The following is a 20266-nucleotide window of genomic DNA, read 5'->3' on the forward strand; positions in this document are numbered from 1 at the left end:
CAATTACTAAAACGTTTATTTATCCCCCGCCAAGGAGGTCGGGTTTTTCAGCCGCTGGTTTGTTTGAGCAAGATTACTCAAACTACCGGGTGGATTTTCATGAAACTTGGTGAAGGAATGCAGTATCTGTTAAAGTTCTTGATCTCATTTATCACTTAGAGGGAAAAGCTTGAAAGGGATTTTGCGATTCTTAAGATTACAGGGTTTCCACAGGGATTTAAAATTCAAATATCTGAATTTTATGCCTTAAAAAGATTAAAATCTGTTTAAATACTATGAACTGGATCATTAGGCACTAATTCATCTGCTTTAAACTTATTTTTATAAGAGTTACGTTCTTAAATTTCATTCATTATGGTCTTAAAGTCTTATATTTAACTTGTTGAAACCCTATGTTACAAATTCGTCATCTACTAGTAGACAGTTGTCGGAACACAAAATGAAAATATTTATTACAACATACAGAAATTAAGTAATGATTTTTCCCCAAATTGTACAGATTCACGTATCAAATCTCTTACAGTTAAGTCAAATTTAAGTGCAAAATGTTTTAGCAAAAAAACAGTTTAGCAAAATCCCTTGTTCTTCTACAGCAAACAGTAGCCACATTGGGGTAATAAAAAAAAAAAAAAAAGTTTCGTTCCCTTATAACTATGATACAGTAATAGTACAAGAAGTACAGCAGGCAGTACATGTGACACAAGGGGACTGATCCAAGTGAATCAGTGGAAATGTCTCATATCAGCAGTTTCATCTCCGAGAGGGAAACAGAAAACGACGTGTGACTGAGTGAAACCCGACCACGCGTCACGACCAGCTTTTTCAAAAACACCCGTTAGCTGCATAGACGCTGATCAGTGTGTGTTGTGAGGGGGAATGTTGTGTGTGGCGCTGGTGCACACTCTGCCCATGTGACAGGAGTGGCAGAGGAGATGAGTGTCCAGGGGGAAGCACTGCGAGCCGGGCTTATCCGAGAGCCGCTTTCCACACCCCTGCGGAAAAAAGACCCAGACAGGAATATAAACACAGGAAGTGAGGTCAGGAATCCAGGATGCTTCACATTAAAAGTCAGAGCCGAGCGGGTGGTGGCTCTGATTGGAGGATAGATTGTTGGGGTTTGTCACTCACCTCGCACTGATAACACTCGAAGTGATAGTCCTTGTTCATAGACACGACCCTGAGGATCTCTTCACTGGCCTGAGACACACGACGGCAGAGAAACGCAGACGTCAACACAAGAGTTTCAGGAAAATAAACAAAGTAACATGAGAATCTCTTCTGAGATTGGTGGACAGATTTGGCCAAGGAAAACTGCACAATGTTCAAAGTGCTCAGTATAACTGGGCAAAAATGCCCAAAAAAAGCCCCAAAAAACTCAGGCAACAGCTCTAAATATAATTCTCCAGTTATTTGTGGTTTATAGGACGGTATTAAAGAAATCATACTCATGGATTTACCACCAAGTATTATAGGGTCATATCAAAGGAAACAAAAGTAGGAGAAAAAAAGTCCATATATTACAACTGTATTCTTTAAAATTATGATTTTAAGCTACTTTCTTGTCTTGTAATACTACACCATTATTCTTCAAAGCTCTTTTTCCCCTTTAAGTGTCCCTCATACTCTCCATTGTATGATCTGACAGTATTTACAGCGTGTGCTCGGAGAGTTCACACTCACCTCAGTGGGTAAGATGGGTTGTAAACAGGCAGCACACTTGGGGGCAAAAGTCCTGCAGAAACAAAAGGAGGAAGTTAGACGAGGGAAGAGAACAGGAGCGCTCACACTGTTGAGTAACGTTTCCAAATGTTGCACGTGAGAAAACGACATTTCATAACATCTCCTGGAAGTGAAAGACCCTGATGTCGACGGTCGTGGTTTCATCTGGATTTTAAAACCACCCGGACGTGTGTGATGTCGTCGCTTTGCTGGACAATTAGGAGCACGAGCGTCACATTTAAGAATTCATGGTGTAGTTGTCCAAAAAAAGCAGCATGACGACACGTAGCATGACTCACTTGTTGTAGTCTGCGACGCAGTAGATGTTGCTGTGCTGGTCCACGGTGAAAGGCACGCCGTCCAGAGCCTTGGAGCAAACCACGCAGCGGAAACAGCCGGGATGGTACGAGTTCCCGAGAGCCTGAAGGATCTGAGGAGGAAGAACAGGGAAAAGAAAATGAAGCAAGGAAACTACCGAGGAGATTATATGTCTTTAACTGTGTTTGTTAGTTAGTTCACAGGAAAACTATTATTTTATTGTTTTATGACCTTATTTCTCGAACGTGCCATTGCCCATCTATGTTATGCAGAAAATAAGGCCCGTGGTTCTCAGACGCGCTGGTAGCTCTGTGTTTATATTATGGGTTTTATGTGGTTCAAATATGGTAAAAACATTCAAAGATCATCAGAGAGTCTTATTTCTCCATTTATCACAAACCCAAGGCAAACATTCCACTGAAATCTGCCGTGGGAACCCGAAGAGACGCCAACAAACAAGACGTCACTGACTTTCTCTTTCCTCTGGGAAAGAGGGGTGGGGGGGGGGCGCGGGGTTCTTGAAAGGAATTCTGGGAAACAGGATGTAAGTTTAACTGAAAATTACCCGAGGCGGGTTAAAGGTTAGAGTAGAGTCGTTTAAATCTTACATAAGTCCTGGTGGGTAGACGCATCTGTGCCTCCTCATGAGGCACGTTCACACACACACACACACACACACACACACACACAGACACACACACACACACACACACACACACACACACACACACACACACACACACACACACACACACACACACACACACACACACACACACACACACACAGAGACAGACACACACACACCTCACCTGTTCGAGAATAAGATGGCCACACACACTACACTTCTCTGCAGCAGCCTGGAATCCCGAAAACTGAAACAAAGAAAATGAACATGAGCACAAAAGTATTCTGGCAAATGTGTGAAAAGTCCCCAATGGTGACTTATGATAGTGTGTGTGTGTGTGTGTGTGTGTGTGTGTGGATGACAACACGCCTCCACCTCATCTCTTACCATGTAATCCTCTTTACAGTACACAGAGCCACTGACATTGTAGAAGTCCTTGTTCCTCAGGGTGCGTCCTGCAGAGGGACAGAGGTGAGGCAGCGCCACACGTTTAGAGAAGGTGTGGCGGCGACAGAAATCCAGAATAAAGCTCAAATCCTTTAAATCATGGAAGTGCGTGTGGGGGGTGGGGGCACTCACCACAGGACACACAGGTGAAGCAGCGTGTGTGATAGAGGTTGTCCAGAGCCTGGCAGGCGTTGTCCGCCCCGTACACGCCTTTCCCACACTTCACACAGGTTCCTGCCGACACACACACACACACACAAGGGACACAAAGACGCATTTAGTGGAGAGTAATCGCTTGGGTCTCTTAACACTTCGTTTACGGCGCATTCCAGGAGGATGCGTCTGAAATCCAACGCCACACAAAGTGTCAACACTTGTAAATCCTCCGGTTCGCACCACCTAGGGGATTTTCACACAGTTAAAACCCGGCTACCCGTGCCAGCCTGTTTGCTCATCCACTCCAGTGTCTGTGTTAAAGCTCTGTCATTAAAGGGAAACTCCACCGGATCCAACTTTTTGTTTTTTTGGCAGGCGCTTCAGAGGGACTCCTCCTTTCTCCTGGAGCGTTTGAAATAAAAGACATTCCTTTAATTTTTTGTACTTTAAGCCCCACACAATTGGAGCCATTTTGAGATTAAAACAAAGCGGCGCTTATTCCTCACAATTTGCTTTAGTAGATTACAACAGAAACAACATCTTCTTGACTGTTCCAAGTCAATGAAACAGATGCTTTGTTCCTTTCCCCTCTTTTTCTGAGTGACGCGTCAGATAAAAAGCCTTTACTGACATTTCAGTTAGAAGGTAAATAAACAGTTCTAGGTTAATATTGGAATACGTCCGAGTTTGGCTGCTTAATGGCGACAAAATATATAGTTCACCGACTTTAAAAGGCAGCACCGAGTAACGTTTGATTCCCTCTCCTCACCCGGAGCGTCTGTTCTATGTAACTCTGGTGACTGGGTTCGATCTCCAGTGAGAAGCTTCCACTGTCAGAATCAGGTCCAGCGAGTTGAAGAGTAAAGCTGAACTGTAGATCAGCTAAGAACCAGAGTTTATCTCCAATATTCAGCAGGAAACTTTGAAAATATGAGGAATTCTAAATCAGAGCTTATCAGCAGCTCTTCTGGTTCAGGAAGCCGGGGATTGTGGGTAATATCCACCGCTCAGTTGTGTTTTGTGACGGATACGATTTGCTTTTTCTCCAATTAATCTTTCTCTGATAAACCACTGTGTGTGTGTTTGTGCCTGCAGAGGGCGCTGTTGCTCAGTGAAGGTCACACAGTTGCTGCTTCAGGTCAACATTTGCACCCAACTTCTTTCTTTTCCTCCCGACAGAGGAGAGTTCACGCTGAGCACTCAATGCAAAGTGGAAAAGTGGTGGTGGTCCGAGCAGCGGAGTTTCTGTGATCTATTTAAGGGTCTGCCAGCGTTTTTTTTTCTTTCTCCTTTTCCCCGTCTAATGTGGCTGAGGGAGTGCCACACAAATCCAGAATTCCTGCCCTGTGCCGCTGCCGCCTTGGACAGTCCCTCGGATATTTAGGAACAGGCCCGGCTCGCTGCCAAAACCAGAAACCAGAGGCCCGAGACTCAAACTCAAGCTTTTAAACACAGCGTCCAAAGCCACCGCATATAGAATAAGCCTGGAAATGATGGAGTTAAGACTCTGAGTCTTTTTTAAAAGACAAGTTTTGCAGATTTGAGACAATTAACAATATTTTTTACTACGTGACTAGTTTTGCGTGTTGTTTCTACTAAAGTCAACACTTTCTCGACTGATTTTCCCCGACTACATCTCCGTCACCCTGATTTGTGAGGAAATAGTTGTTGTTTTTACTTTCTTTTTAATGACTGTTTGTTTTCTAGCGTTGTGACTCTTTCCCCCTTCACATAGGTGTGTGTGTGTGTGTGTGTGTGTGTGTGTGTGTGTGTGTGTGTGTGTGTGTGTGTGTGTCAGCTGAGCTCGGAGCGTCTGTCTTGACGGCTCACGGCTTCTGATTCCTTCCTAATGGCAGAGGAGTACAGTATTGTATGTCCCCTCCGGGCGCACATACCTGAGCGGAGAAAACAGGCTACAGCACACACCGAGGCAGCATTACACACACACACACACCAACACACATGAGTCACACACACACACACACACACACACACACACACACTGCATTACTGTGGCCTGAAGTCACTCAGGGGAAACACACCCTGCCGCAGAGAAACAATACACACACATATATTTATATTCATCCAGCCACCATAACACACTCCTATCCTGCTACACACACACACACACACACACAGATCCCTCAACTTCTGTGACTCACAGTAATGGTCACAGTTGTGTTTATATAGAACCATGTAATTTGTGTCTGAGTGTTACAAGAGCGTTGTGCACTTTAATGGCCATGTAGCTACGCTGCATTAGGTCCCTGTGTGCACGACACTGTGGCAAATCGGCAACGCCTGCGTGAAACATCAGCTGACTTCGCCATAAGTCGTGGACACAGGTGTGATTCCACACGTCTCTGCACATGCCGGAGCTTTATTTGCTTCCTTTATTTAAGTATCGTGCATCTTTGTACCGCGTGTTTCTATCTACTTGTCTGGATCAGTGTTTGAAGCCTGAACGCTTCTTTTTCCTCCTTTATGCTCTGCATGTCTCTGCAGGCTCCATCCATCCCTACGCTCTTTGAACTATTAATCTGTCCATCCATCCTTGCATCCATCCCTGCAGCCCTTTCATTTACAGAGAAACCTGTGATCTGACACCAGGCAGCGCCGAGGACAATAATAACACAGTGAGGGCGGATGCTGCCGCTGCTGTGGCTCCTCTATGAATGAATGCACGTGATGCCATCCGTGACCAGTGACGCCACCGGCTCGAATTATTGTACCATTTGTGTTCAACACTCATGTTTAACGTCCTCAATTCCTTTCCCACTCCTGAAAAACTATCTTTAAAAAAAAGGTTTCTCACCAAAGTACTCCTGGCGGTTCTCCGTGGCCTCCCGTCCCGCTCCGACTCCCGGGTCCTCCTGAGGTTTGCCGGGCCCCCCAGCTGACGAAGGCCCCAGTGTTGTTACGCTGGGTTTGGAGAGAGCCGTCAGGGCGAGGGACTGCTCTTTCAGCATCAGGCCCTCCAGGAGCCCATCGCCCTCCAGCGCCGCATCTCTCAGTAGCAGTCGGGTGAGCTCTTCTTGGTAGCGGGTGCCGGGCAGGTCCGAGTAGCGGGCCCTCTCTCCCATCACACCCCCCTCTTTGCCTCTCGCCCCCACCTGCTGCTCATCCCACCACTCTGGGCCACCCCGGTAACATGCAGCTGCTGGGCTTCCTACAGCAGGTGGGTAAGAGTGTCGACTGTCGTGGGCCCCTGGACGCATCCCTCCATCCAGGTATTGAGTCCAGGCCTCTACAGGGGTGAGCCCAGGCCTTCCTGGGGCGCAGTAACCAGCCACACACATCCCCGACTGCATAGAGGGGGACGGCTGCTGTGGAGGGAGTCCTCCAGAGGCAGAGTACCGGGAGTCATAGCCCAGGCTGATGCCGCTGGTCCGGTTGCTGCTACAGCGGCTCCCCATGGGGCTCCCACCCCCGCCGCCGCTGGCCGTGCTCGAGGCGAAGCTGGACCTGGGGCTGACCAGCACCGACTCCTGGAGGCTGAAAGACGAGCATGGGCTCACAGTCGGCCCTGGAGGGTAGAAGAAGCTTCCTCCTACACCTCCTCCAGTCACATCAGAAGGCCGATGTGGTGGATGAGAGAGGGATGCGGGCCTGGGGCTCTCCCACAGTTCACTACCCGTGCTCAGGCGTTTGTAGAACAGAGCCTCCTGAAGAGAGAGACGCTTGTGCCTCTCAGGCTCAGAGAGGTACCCGGGCTCGGCCAGACCACCTCTGGGGGCCGACCCATAGCCCGCGGCGGCAGGGTACGGCGGAGGCCCAGAGAGAGGAGGTGGCTGGGACAGGAGCTGCTGTCGTTTGACCAGCTGCTGGAGCTCCAGGGAGTAGCGCCGCTGATTCAGGGACGTCCTGGATCCAAACGTCCCCATAATGTCACACTCGGGTCCCAGGCCAGACTCCCGCCTCATGTGGGAATCCACACCTTCCCCCAGGTAACAGGAAGCTCGCTGCTGGGGGGAGCGCCGCCTCAGCGGTGCCAAGGTGGAGGGGTGAAGCGGCTGCTCCCCATCTGAAGATATGGTGCCCACCGTGGCGGAAGTCTGTGGTGAGGTGAGGAGCTGAGGGGGAGGAATGCCTCCCCCTCCTCCCCTCCCACTCGCTGGAACACATGCATCACTTGTGGTTGCAGAGGCAAGCGGGAACTGGCCAGGTCTGGAGGGCGAGGCAGCTGCAGAGCCGGGAGCTGGTGGCAGACCGCTGCCCCCACCCCCACCACCCCCGCCACCTCCTCCTCCTCTGGAGATGCCAGCGTTGGCGTTGCTGTTATTGGAGTTGTTGGCAGAGTCGTGTTTTTTCTTGGAACTGTTGAATTTCACACTGCCCGAGTCTGTGAGCTTTAACTTCTCCAGTAACTTGCTGATGGGCCGGTCCATGATGAAGCCTTCTCCTCTGTGTGTGTGTTTTAAATACCTGTCTGGGCAAAGTCAAGTCTCACAGCTTCTCCTTGAAGTTACAGCAGCAGAACAAGGATGTTTCAGGAAAATCAACAGCTTTTACTACGACAATTGAAATGTCAGCGTTCAAATACTATAATAACAAATCAAATACTATAATTAGAAGTAAAAAAAAAAACTGGCCTTTGAAGTAGCTCAAAGCTAAATAATAATAAAAAAAAATGGACCCCTTATTATATATACACATAAACAATAAATACAAAAACAGATAAATAAAAGCTTTAAGACATTTCAGGGTGGTTACATGACTCAGGTCCTCGGGGTCCTCGGCCTCTATGTGGAGGATCCACAGGCGCAGGGGGACTGTGGTGAACAAGGAGCCATCGCACTGGGAGAGAATCACTGGTGCAGTTCACCTCAGTGTGGATCCAGACAGGAAATGATGGAGACACACATCCAGGACACTTGAGAGTGACCTACGGTGGTGGAGGGCCTCCTTTGTGGGCCCTCATGTGGCTCCACATCTGCATCTTGTGAAGTGTGTGTGTGTGTGTGTGAGATCCAGAGTCTGTGTGTGTCTGTGTGTGTGTGAGTGTGTGAACTTCCCTCTTGGAGAGAATAAGAAAGACAAAGCGGGATATCAACACTTCATGTGGGCTCCGGTGTGAACAACAACACGGATCCGTCGACTCCTGCCATTCATCCCGGGAAGAAACGTGCTCGGTTTATAAAAAAAAAGAAAAGAAAAAAAGAGTCAAACTTTAAAAACACAGGAAGCACAAACAGCCTCCGGTTAGTGTCCTCGGTCCGTTTCTCGTCCGGTGGTTTTTCCTCGGAGGAGAAGTCCGCTCCGGGACTCGGTGGAACATGAGTAGCGGAGAAGTTTGGAGGAGACGGAGAAGGAGACGAGGGAAAACCCGGAGCTCCGTTAACTCACATCCCGGCGGAGAAGGAGCGGAGCGGCGGGACCGAGCGAGCCTCCGGGCGTCAGTAAAATCCCTCCCCGCGAGCGGTGCACGGTGGACGGCAGAGTTTCTTTCTTTCTACCCCCTGAATAATGACCGACCTCCCCCTCTTCTTCTTCTTCTTCTTCTTCTTCTTTTCAACTGTGTCGAGCTGTCCGCGGCGGAGCGAGCTGCTTCCGGTTACGGCTTTTCGAAGTAAACTTTCGAATTTAGCACTGCAGGGGCGTTGCAAGAGTTTAGATTGCGAAGTCCAGGGGGGCCCCCCAAACGCCCTCCACTTCCCTCTGTTAATTCACGTTTCGTTAATCGACAGCATAAACAGTTTAAAAAGATGGATAGACGACGTGACTACCATCCAAAAAGTGAAGCCCTATCTCGATCGCTGGTTTCAGCGTAAGTGATAAATCCCACCTCCTCCATAGCTGCTTTCAGACGTTCACTGAACTCCGCAGATCCTCCGTGTTTTCTCCGGAACGTCCGAGAAAGAGACACTCCAGGATTATCTGTGGACTTTCTCCAACTGACCTCCCGGTATAAAGTCCGTAGAAAGCCGGAGAATTCAATGTGAGGCCCCACACTCCAAGGGGCCCCCATGGGTTTATTACATATAATCTGGGTTTGCATCATGTTAGAAATTTTAAACTTCATGTGTAAAAACAATACTTGAACTGTTTCGGTCTTTTCTTGCTAATTTGTTTAGAAGTTATGCTGCTATTTAGTGTATAAAATGTTTATTTGTACTATTTGTATGAGTAAAAAAGTGAGTTTACGATCATAGAAAACTACAAAACTAGTCCAGAAGTTGTTACGAGTTAATCTATTGACATTTTACAAGAACTGATTATCAAAACTGTTGCCAATTAATAAACTACAGTTATAAGTTACACCCAGAGAAAGCTAACATCACATCACACGTTATTCCTGCAGTAAATCTGACCTCGTGATGTTTTTTTCAGTTTCAGATGTGTTGATTCAGCCGATCCTCTTTTATAAAGGCGTTGGACAAAATAATAGAAACACCTGTTGCATGGGAATTGTTTTTCCACCATGCTCAAAGAACAAAATACTGATATTACGTTTAATTTCCCATTTCAAATATACAAACTTCAGGAAAAACTACAACATACACAGACTCCTTCACTGTCAACCCAGCCTCTGTGTAGTTTGGGCACACTTTATTGTGAAGGAGACTTCCTGTGTGTGTGCAGCTTGACACCGCACTGCTCCTGGATCAGGGAGCAGCCGGGACACCTTTCCACCAGACATGGCTGTTTCGTCATTCATTCGCAAAAACTGCTCAGAGGAGGTTTCTGACCTGATCCCTGCGAACAACAATAAAATAACGTCTTAATAATGCACCTTGCCCTCGGAGCTCTTAGTTTGAAAGAGGGAAAGTGTGTGGTCAGATTTCTGGACGAGATTTCAAAGTGAAAAAAGTTCTCCAGGATTTCTGCCATTTCAAATAAAGTCTTCCACCTCCCACATACTTGAGCTCATGTCTGGATTAGTTTTGGATTAAAATGTGAAGGTTTGACAGTGAAGGGAGATCCTTCAGGGAAGCTTAAGTTTGAAAATATTCTGCAACAAGTTAAACTTTTTACTTAAGTTAAACATACACAAGCTTTTCCGTTAAAATAAACTTAAAATACCCAAACTGCTCATTTAATACTATAATACAGTCCTAACACACTGTATATTATCACTGGGTTATACTTTAACCCTAACCCTCTTTTATTGAGGTACTTTTTTTCGAAGCCAGTTAAACAAAAGTATTGGAGTAAAAACTACAGTGTGTCCCTCTCAAAAGTACTTCAGTAGAAGTTATTGCACAATTAACTAGGCAACAAGTACCTTGGAATGGTACGTAAGGGACAGTGGGGACAGCAAGGTCACGTCCTCCTCCCCCAGAAGCGATAGTACGGTACTCTTACTTGTAATACCTTAAGTATATTTAATAGCAAGTACTTAGTTACTTTTACACAAATAGAAAAGAGAAGTGGAACTTTTACTTTTAATATTTTAAGTATATTTAAAAGCAGGTGCTAACTTATTTTTACTCAATTAGAAAAGTTAATGTGGTACTTTAACTTTTACTTGACTGATGTTTTTCTCTATTTGCTAAAGTACAATGTTCGATTACATCACTGCTTATAATATGAATGATAAAGGAAATAGATTTAAATTGCTTTGTTTGTAACTGAGTATTATTACTGATTTAAATGATAGTATTTAAAGTATATTTACTTTAACACTGTTGTAAAAAGAGGTAAACACATGTACATGTTGTTTTGTCACGTTACAGTGAAGCTTGAGTTGAAACTGCGTCGTTTGGGGCAACGGCTCTACTTTGTTGAAGCGCCAGCCTGTGGAATGCGCGGATGGACACGGGGGAGTGATGCGGCGGTTGGATTTTTTCTCCGTGTGTGGATTCTCCAGGGACGATCCAGAGTAAACACTCCGCTGCTGCTGCACCACTGAACTGCTGCTGCACCACTGACCTGCTGCTGCACCACTGACCTGCTGCTGCACCACTGAACTGCTGCTGCACCACTAAACTGGAACTGCTGCTGCATAACTGACCCTTCTACCACTGACCCCTGCACCACTGACCGGCTGCTGCTGCACCACTGAACTGCTGTTGCACAACTGACCTGCTGCTGCACCACTGACCCTTCTACCACTGACCCCTGCACCACTGACCGGCTGCTGCTGCACCACTGAACTGCTGCTGCTGCACGACTGGCCCCTGCACCACTGAACTGCTGTTGCACCACTGACCTGCAGCTGCTGCACCACTGACCCGCTGCTGCTGCACCACTGACCGCTGATGCTGCACCACTGACCGGCTGCTGCTGCACCTCTGACCCCTGCACCTCTGACCCGCTGCTGCTGTACCACTGACCGGCTGCTGCACCACTGACCCCTGCACCACTGACCCGCTGCTGCTGCACCACTGACCCACTGCTGCTCCACCACTGACCCGCTGCTGCTGCACCACTGACCCCTGCACCACTGACCCGCTGCTGCTGCACCACTGACCCGCTGCTGCTCCACCACTGACCCGCTGCTGCTCCACCACTGACCCGCTGCTGCTGCACCACTGACCAGCCACAGATTCTGCTCTCTGCTGCCGGTAACTCATCAGGGACACATCACCTCCTCCTGATAAAGTCCCCCTCACGGACCCCCCCCTGGCCCCTGCGGTGCAGCAGATCCCTGCAGCGGCCGCAGCCTCCAGTCTGATCTCAGCTCCTGCAGCTCAGCGAGTGGGAACTTGTCTGAAAAGCCAACAGAGAAATTCTTCTGGGCTTAGTGTTGGAGCAGTTCATACAAAAACAATACTTTGCACACACACACACACACACACACACACACACACACACACACACACACACACACACACACACACACACACACACACTAGACTCAGCTCCATAATATTTACACAGAGACACTTGAAGTACTCTCCATCCATCCACATCAATCTTTCTCTGCAGTGTATTTGTGTGATTAGCAGTTCAAAGTGCAAACAAAACATTTAAACACAACTTTTATTTTTCTGGAGGAATTAGATTTATGTGTTTTTTTTTAATTCATGCTGCACTGCTCACACCTCATGTTCACACCAGATCATAACTTCTGAGGATGGATGTGAAACAATCTGTTCAGGGGTCATGGGTCAAAAACACTGGGAACCACCGCATTAAACCGTATAAACAAGATTTCTCAACTTAAAAATACAGAAATATGGAATATAAAATAGATAAATAAAGAGTCATGGTATCACTCTGACATCATCTGATTATTTCCTCTCAGACATGACGAGGCTCAGGTCGACGTCACACTCACACTATGATTAAAATCGTCGCAGTAACACTTATATTACAGTTATTCACAGCCAGTCTTCCTCTCTACTTCATAGTATTCTGACTATATCCAGTGTAATTCAGAATTTGTGCAATTAATGATTCATAATTTTCGAAAAACAACCGATGAGATCATTCAAAATAAAAACATGTCATACATATTTTAAATCCTTACATGATTAATTACACTTTTTAAATGTAATTATTGTGTGAAGGGCCCATGTACAGTACATAACAAGGAGAGGATATACTTTTATGATTCATAGTCTTTGGTGTTATTAAGTTTGAACAGTTGAAATGAGCCCGGGCCCCCTCACGGTGCACCTTCAGCTCCCCCCGGTGGTGAGCGGTGGGCACTGCAGACCAACATGGCGGCCCCCGTCAGGACGCTGTGCTGCGCAGGTGAGACAGAGGTTATTCACTGAATGTGCTGTTTGTGTGCGTCGCGTTAAAAACACACGAAGCCGCGTGTGCGTGTAGATCAAGTCGTCGCCCAATTTAACCCAGAGTCTGTTTTAATAACTCTTCTAAAAGCCGCTGTACCGACTGACGAGCTAATGCTAATGCTAACTGTTAGCTCATGTAAACTACTGGCAGCAGTAGGGTGATGTTTACATTGATATTTATATTTAAATCACTGAGCTCTGCGGACAAACTGAGTAAATAAAGACAGATATAAACAAAGTCTCTTCCTGTTGAACCCAGAAACCACGTTAACCTGCTGCTAGCAGTGTAAATAAAGCTCTGAACATTGATATCATGTTGATTTCATGTTGTTTACATGTTGTTTACATGTTGTTTACATGTTGACTTCATGTTTCTCCTCTCGTTGTTTCCCAGTGTTGAGAAACTCCACTCGAAGCTTCAGCACAACATGTGGAGCACAGGCTGGAGAGAAATGGAGGAAAGAGTAAGTTTCCTGTTCAGAGTACACTTACTGAGTACTGTCTTTATAATAATACTAGTACTGTAACAAGCAGTACTTATACTGAGAAATGAAAACAGGAGACTGTTTGTTTGTCTTAACTTATTTGACATCATTTAAAGGATGTGTTCTGTCCAGTTGTTTATCTTCCCTGTTGTTTAACATGTGTGTGTGTTTGCTCTCAGACATGGACTCGCTCGGAGCGGAACAGAATATGGACCTCTGACGGATTTACCCGACTGGTCGTTTTCAGGTATTTTTTACTTTATTCTTTGCAACGTCATTTATATTCAGTGTTTTTTATTTATTTATTTTCTCAAGTTTCTGATCATGACATAGAGTGAAATGAAGAGGGAACAATAATCTTTTAGGATTGTGAGTTGTTATCGGGAATGAAGAGTAAACTGTTTATTTTCTTCTTTGCTTTTTGTCTGTAGAAAGTCAACCGGGGGGAAATGTTGCTCTTATTTTGGTGGGATAGGTTGTGTACAGTTGAACTGAAAATGTCCATGAGAGTTTTCTCTTTTTTATGTGAGTTACAAACTTCTCTCCAAATAAAAGTGTTAGGACAGAGGTCGCCATGACACTTTTGGTCTTAGTTGTTCGAAGGGATTTGAAGCAACATTAACCAGAGTTAATATCACGTGTTTGTAATGAAGGGAAGTGATTCATCCTTTTTCTGTTGCATTTTCATACAGAAAAGTTGTTTTCACTCTGAACTTGCTGAATTTATCTTATTCGGTGTCTAATGTTTGATTTCCTGCTGTAAACATTTGCCCCACAAGGTTGAATGTTTTGTAAGACTATGATTTTACTCTTTTGTTTAGGTTTTGTGTCACAAACCGTGTATGAGACACAATAATTATATCAAAGCTTGTGTTGCCAAAACTTAAGCTTATGCTCTAAAGTCCGTGCTGCGTCTTTGTCACTCCGATGTGCTCCTTGTAAATATGGGAGAAATCTGTGAAGGTGTGTAGTAAACAAAAGTGTGTATTTGTAGCATGTAAACGATGTGTGTGTGTGTGTGTTAACTTTATCTTTGATGGTGGACAGATGGAAGAGCAGCACCACCAATGAAGGGCCACCTGAGACGGAAACAAGAGAGAGAAGTTTTAGCTGTGAGTATCGTAGATTTCATTTTTAATCATCTCCTTCCGTATTTTCCTTTTTACAACCGTGCGTTTCTGCCTTTCCCCCGTTTTCCTTTCACAGAGGCGCATCGTGATGCTTAACGACGAGGTGGACAAAGGAGTCGAGAAGTGGAAGAACAAACAGGACGAGGCCAAACGACTGGAGGAGCACAAGAAGTCTCTTTTATTAAAACCCAAAGGGAGGCTACTACTGAAGAAGAAATCTCAAAGTTAAAACAGATCATCCTGTGATATCCTCGTGTTGATGTACAGCTCCGTGCTTAGATTCATGAGGATGTCTGTGTTTTCTCCTGCTTTATAATTTGTGTTTGTCAGTCTTCATGGACGTCTGAAATAAATGATTTTCTAATTGAAGCAGTTCTGCTGATTTCTTTGGGCTCATTGTACAGATCAGATGTGGAGTTAATGTCTCTCTGCTTCCACTAGAATGCAGCATTTCTCTTTCGAGGCCGCGTCGGAGCTCAAACGCCATTTTGTCTGGTGTCGACACTCAGAGCAAGTATATCAGGGAGTTGTGTTGAGCAGGCGGAGGAAGGGAGGAGCTGGCAAACTGATTCAGGATCCTCTCTGTGCACGGGTGTGTGTGTGTGTGTGTTGTAGACCGAGTGAGTGAAGGGCTCACACCTTGGCATGCTGCAGTCAGTCAGTGTCATTCCTCGAAGCACATGACGAAAGTTTGGAGGCCACAGCCATAGTTTGATAAGGAAATAAAAGCTTTTGTGGCAGAAGAGAGAAACACAAATTACTCAGGATGTTTGGAGATAGAAAGAGAGAGAGTCTTTGGCAACGTTCTGGCTCTAATCAAGATTTTTCGTAACTCACATGAATTTACTTTGTCCTTATTATCATGAGGCTTCTCCACCAACTTGAAGGACAAGCTGGAGTTTTGTGCCGTGTCTGGAAAGATGATTTAACCGACTGCAGCCAAGTTGGCAGAAAGCGCTGTCCCACAGAAAGTGATATTTTCTGGTATCGGCTCAATTTTTAAAGCTGGGGGGGAAAAAAATATCTCAATCAAGCTGCAGAAACATTTAACTGTATCATCGTTGAAGTGTCAAAGCAAAACACACAAGTTCTTTTCAAGGTATATCGAGCGAGAGGCTTAAGTCTGTTCTACGTCTTTTTAAATCCTGAAGATTAAACTTGACCTCTTGTCGTTTGCACTCTTTGTTCAGGGACGTTGAGCAGAGACGCAGAGCAGCTGTGCTTTTTGTATACTCAGCAATAACTTGCAGGGACTTTGACTTATAAACACACTATTTACAAAATGAGGTTAGCCTCCCCCTCTCCTCCACTTCTCCTCTCCTCCACCTCTCCTCCCCTCTCCCCTTGGCTCACCCTCACTTTTGCTTTCTTCTCCCCTCTTCCTCACGTTCTTTCTCTCCCTCTCTGTTGCTGTCTGTGCCCGGGTCTTGTTGCAGACTTCAGCAAAGCCCCACTGTAATTAGGGTTGCTATAGCCGCTGAGTTGCAGATTCTTTTCTGTGGATATGGGAGTTTTCTCCCCCCCACGCCTCCCCTCCTCCTCCTCCTTGTCTTGACTTCTTTCTACCCAGTTGACCGAAGCAGCTGACTGTTTGTCACTGAACAGGCCACAGAGGGTGTGAGGTGTTGAAAAAGGTGTTTTTAAGAAACGTCAAAGTGGTTAACAAGGCGGCAGAATTCATCCTTCACACGTATCCTCGCACCTGGAGCATCAAAAGACCTCAGACAGTGAGAAATGTGACCCCCCATTCTTTCTCCCGACTCACCGTCTTCTCACATCCTGCTTTTCTGTGAATGTGTCTCCCCTCCTCCTCCTCCTCCCATCCACCCCCACCACCCCCCACCCCCACCTCCCTTCCTCTCCTCCTCGTGTTGTTTTGGTTTTTCCTGAAATGAGAACCAGATGTTGCTTATTGTGCAGAAGTCGGCGACAGAGGGGAGGCAGGGAGAGGAGGGATGGAGGTGGGAGACGGATGTTTTAGGGGGGGGGTGAGAGTCAAGTCTGCAAGGATGGAGGATAAAAAGGAAAGAGAGAGGAGGAGGAGGAGGTGAAGGATGGGACAGATGTGGTCGCCTTTGGGGATTAGCTGACAGGCCTTGTGTAGTTGTGCCCACAGACCAGAAACAGGGAGGGATTCCTGGCACAGCCGACTGGGGAAGGGGTCGAGTGAGGATGGGCTGGTGCAGAGTCGGGGGTTTGTGGAGGGTCTGATTCAGCAACTCCTTCCCAGAGACCGCTTCCTGACCTGGGTGTTCCTGGGGTACGGGGCACCCTGGGTTAGCACGACGGACAGAATTACGCAGCCTGAACGTTTTGAACGTGACTGTTTGAGAAGCGGCACGATAGAGGCTGTAATTGTCTTTGTTTGTTGGGCAGAAAGCTTTGTGGTCTCTCAGAAGTTAGTAGTTTTTAAATAGTTGATTAGTTTCAGTCTTATTTCACGTCAGTCTGTTAAAATGCCTCTGCTTGAGTGGGAGTTTGAAGAAAGGCTTAGATCCTTTGCTTGAATAAAAGTACAAATGTATCGTAAAAACACGCAATTGCGTAAAAGTCCTGCATTAAAAATCAGGACGTAAGAATCCTTGTTTTTACACAAAACAAAACTTGGTTTATTGTTGTCTGTAGATGATGTAATTAAAGCAAAATAAATGAGTTGAGTAGTTGTTTTCTGCAAACTTTAAAGTAAAAATAACTTGAATATCATTGTCTTTAACTGAAATCTTACATCTTTAAGCCCTTAAGTTAAGGTCACTCGAGCAATTTAGTTTCTTTATTGTCCATGTCGGTATTTTCTCAGAAATGTTGCAGAGTAGAAATGTAAAGTGGAAACGCTCCAGTCGAGCACCTCAAACTTCTACTTCACTACAGTTCTGGTGCTGGACGTCCGGTAGAAGAATAACGAGGAGGGAAAAAAGACGAGAAAACGTTACAGTAGAGAGGAAACTGTGCCATAATGTAGGTCACCCAAACAAAGTCTCAGGTTGAATTGCAAGCAGCTGTCCTGGCCACTTCCTGCCTGCATGGCATGGAGCAGGAGTGCTGAGCCTGACGGTTGCTCCTGCACCGCCCGGCCACACCGAATGAGTTCAGCATTAAAATGGCTGACAAAGACAGAGAAAGAGGAGTAGAAGCCAACGTGGCTGCCAGCGATCTCATCTGTGTTTATCTCCGTGACCTACAAGACAGGACAAGCAGATTCTTGGCAGATCGACGCGGCAGCAGCTCCAAACGGCTCGGTGCAAAGTAACCACGAGTTTACTGACTCAAAATGCATCTGCAGCATCTTTTGATGACATTGAACTTCACAGTCTCTGGTCTGACTTCACCTCTGTGACGAGAACTCCTCGGTGTGAGAGCTGCAAGGTGAATTTTATAGGTCCCATAGTTTCCTAATCAGTTCCTGGAAGAGAACAGGAAATTCTTGGCATGGTTCCTAGAGGGAAATCATTTGTGGTCATAGGGAACAAAATTGGTGGATAACCAGTGAATAAACTCCAAGTAACTATAGTGTAAATAGAAGTACTGGTTATCAACCTGGTGGTAGTGACTTCCCAAAACGTCAACCAGTAAATCTAACAGGTTATATGAAATAAATAGGAAGGACAACAGAAAAATGGCTACACAAAATTATGTACATTTTTATTTTGCATTAATTCTGAAAATCTATGCTTTTTTCTAGTGGATTAATGTTGCCAATCATTGATAAATGTTTAATGGGTTTTTTATAAATGCATTTTGCTCCAGATCTGTTTTTCCTCAACCAGGAAACCTCAAAATTCAAATTAGTAACGTTCATAACTGATTTAGAAAGCATATAATGTATGTAAATGGAGCTTTATTAGAAAGCTGTGACATAAACTCCATGATGAGCTCTGGGGCGACTCTAACACTGTAACTGCCTAAAACTACAACCTAATGAAGTAACAGCTGAGAGATTCGATCTGAAAACCTTCGGTGTTCCCACACAGTTCAGCAGCGTCTGCGGAGATTCATCAGTCCAAACAGTTATTGTGCATGAGAGAGATCCACTGAGACAAATGGAAACACCAGCGTTTGGCCAGCGACGGAGGAAAGTGGAGGAACAGATGTGAGCAGTCAGTCCGGTTAGTGGACAGAATCGTACACGTGACGCAGACAAGTCACATTTTTAATGACAACTGGTGCAAAAGAAATGCGTCTTTCAGTCTCAAAATGATCCGGAGAAAGAGTTGAAATCTGACCTGCCAATGTCAACTCGAGGTCCGGTCAGTTGCTTAATGTGGAGTATGTTAGTTTAAATCTGCTATTACATTATATTACACATGTAAAAATCCAATTTAAATCAAAAATAAAACTGTAATTTCAAATGTTCTTTTAAGATCTTTTAAGAAAGTCAAACACACTTGCACGTTGGGCTGCAACTGAACGATTTGATATAAACTTCCTCAGGAATTTTCATGTGTAAAAATAACCAGAACTGTTTTGATGCATCTTGGAAAAAGTCACTTGCATGAAAACAGAGGTTCTGAGAAACCAAACCACAACTGCAACGAGATATATTTTTGTCGTCCATTCTTGTGGCTCTTTTGTCCTATTTCTGTAAATTCACCCAGGTTGTTGTTGTTGTTTAGCAGCAAACTCCCAGCGTTGCAGCGCGTGAAGAGTTAAAACAGAGAGCACGGGGACAGGAGGGGGGGGGGAGGAGAGGGCAGAGAAAGAAAGAAAAGAAAGAGCAAAAACAGACCAGAGATACTTGTGGTGAGAGGAGGAGTGGTTTGAGACTGAAGCCTCATAAAGAGAATTATTTTGCAATGGGTGAGGAAATAAGAGAGGGCAGGGGGGCTGGTTAGAGACGGGCTTTTAGGTCGGAATGTGCAGAGGGGGGAAGAAAATCTCCAAACCAATAAAATAATTTTTGTTTTTGTGGCCTTCTCACTTCTCTCACCTTTCCTGCCTTTTCCTTTGCCCGCTGTTTGTCTTCACACGTTTTTACTATTAATTTTGGTCGGGGAGAGCCAGGGCGTAAACTTTTCTTTGCATGAAACTGAACGCGCACACACACACACACACACACACACACACACACACACACACACACACACACACACACACACACACACACACACACACACACACACACACACACACACACACACACACACACACACACACACACACACACACACACACACACACACACACACACACACACACACTCATCTACACACATGCAGCCTGCAGCCCGAGAGGCTCAGATGTTTCAGGAATACCAGATGCTCAGCTGGAACACACTTCTCTGAAAAATGTGGCCGTTCTATCATTTTTTCCGACTCATTCCTCAGCACATGACTGCAGCACAGCAACCGGCGGTGCAACTGTGCGCAGACTTCGAGGATTTGTCGCCGACCCTGACCTTTTTCTCACTGCACCTCCCTTTGTTTTAATCCGACAACTTTCCACAACTCCTTCTCAAGGTGGAGGTCAGGACGGGTTAAACCATAAACTGGATATAAAGAGGAACAGCTTGTCCCCGCTTCCTCCCACTATCCAAAAATCAAGCCAAAATATCCTGGATGTGAAGTTTTGAAGCATCTTATCTTTGAGAAATAGTTTTTTGCACTTTGTAGTTTGGCCCATGTCCCATAAACTAACTTGGAGGAGGTGTGGCTTAGGAGCTATACTACACCGAGCCACCAGGTGGCAGCGATCAAGACGCCT

General features: G+C 45.7%; 2 protein-coding genes across 2 annotated transcripts; one reads left to right on the forward strand and one right to left on the reverse strand.

Annotated features, from left to right (window-relative positions):
* Positions 1 to 427: 427 nt before the first annotated feature.
* Positions 428 to 8772, reverse strand: ajuba (ajuba LIM protein). Its single transcript, XM_035149356.2, has 8 exons — positions 6084 to 8772; positions 3245 to 3346; positions 3053 to 3120; positions 2850 to 2912; positions 2019 to 2149; positions 1681 to 1732; positions 1129 to 1197; positions 428 to 992 (listed from the first exon to the last, which is right to left on the reverse strand). Exons 1-8 carry the CDS (start codon positions 7654 to 7656, stop codon positions 855 to 857), a joined length of 2196 nt encoding a protein of 731 aa, XP_035005247.1. The 5' UTR covers positions 7657 to 8772; the 3' UTR covers positions 428 to 854.
* A 4036-nt stretch (positions 8773 to 12808) lies between these two features.
* On the forward strand, positions 12809 to 14938 carry mrpl52 (mitochondrial ribosomal protein L52). The gene is made up of 5 exons (XM_035149357.2): positions 12809 to 12910; positions 13349 to 13418; positions 13619 to 13686; positions 14487 to 14551; positions 14646 to 14938. Exons 1-5 carry the CDS (start codon positions 12877 to 12879, stop codon positions 14796 to 14798), a joined length of 390 nt encoding a protein of 129 aa, XP_035005248.1. The 5' UTR covers positions 12809 to 12876; the 3' UTR covers positions 14799 to 14938.
* Positions 14939 to 20266: the final 5328 nt, after the last annotated feature.

The sequence above is a fragment of the Hippoglossus stenolepis genome, chromosome 23, assembly GCF_022539355.2.
Source record: "Hippoglossus stenolepis isolate QCI-W04-F060 chromosome 23, HSTE1.2, whole genome shotgun sequence".
NCBI classification, from domain to species: Eukaryota; Metazoa; Chordata; class Actinopteri; order Pleuronectiformes; family Pleuronectidae; genus Hippoglossus; species Hippoglossus stenolepis.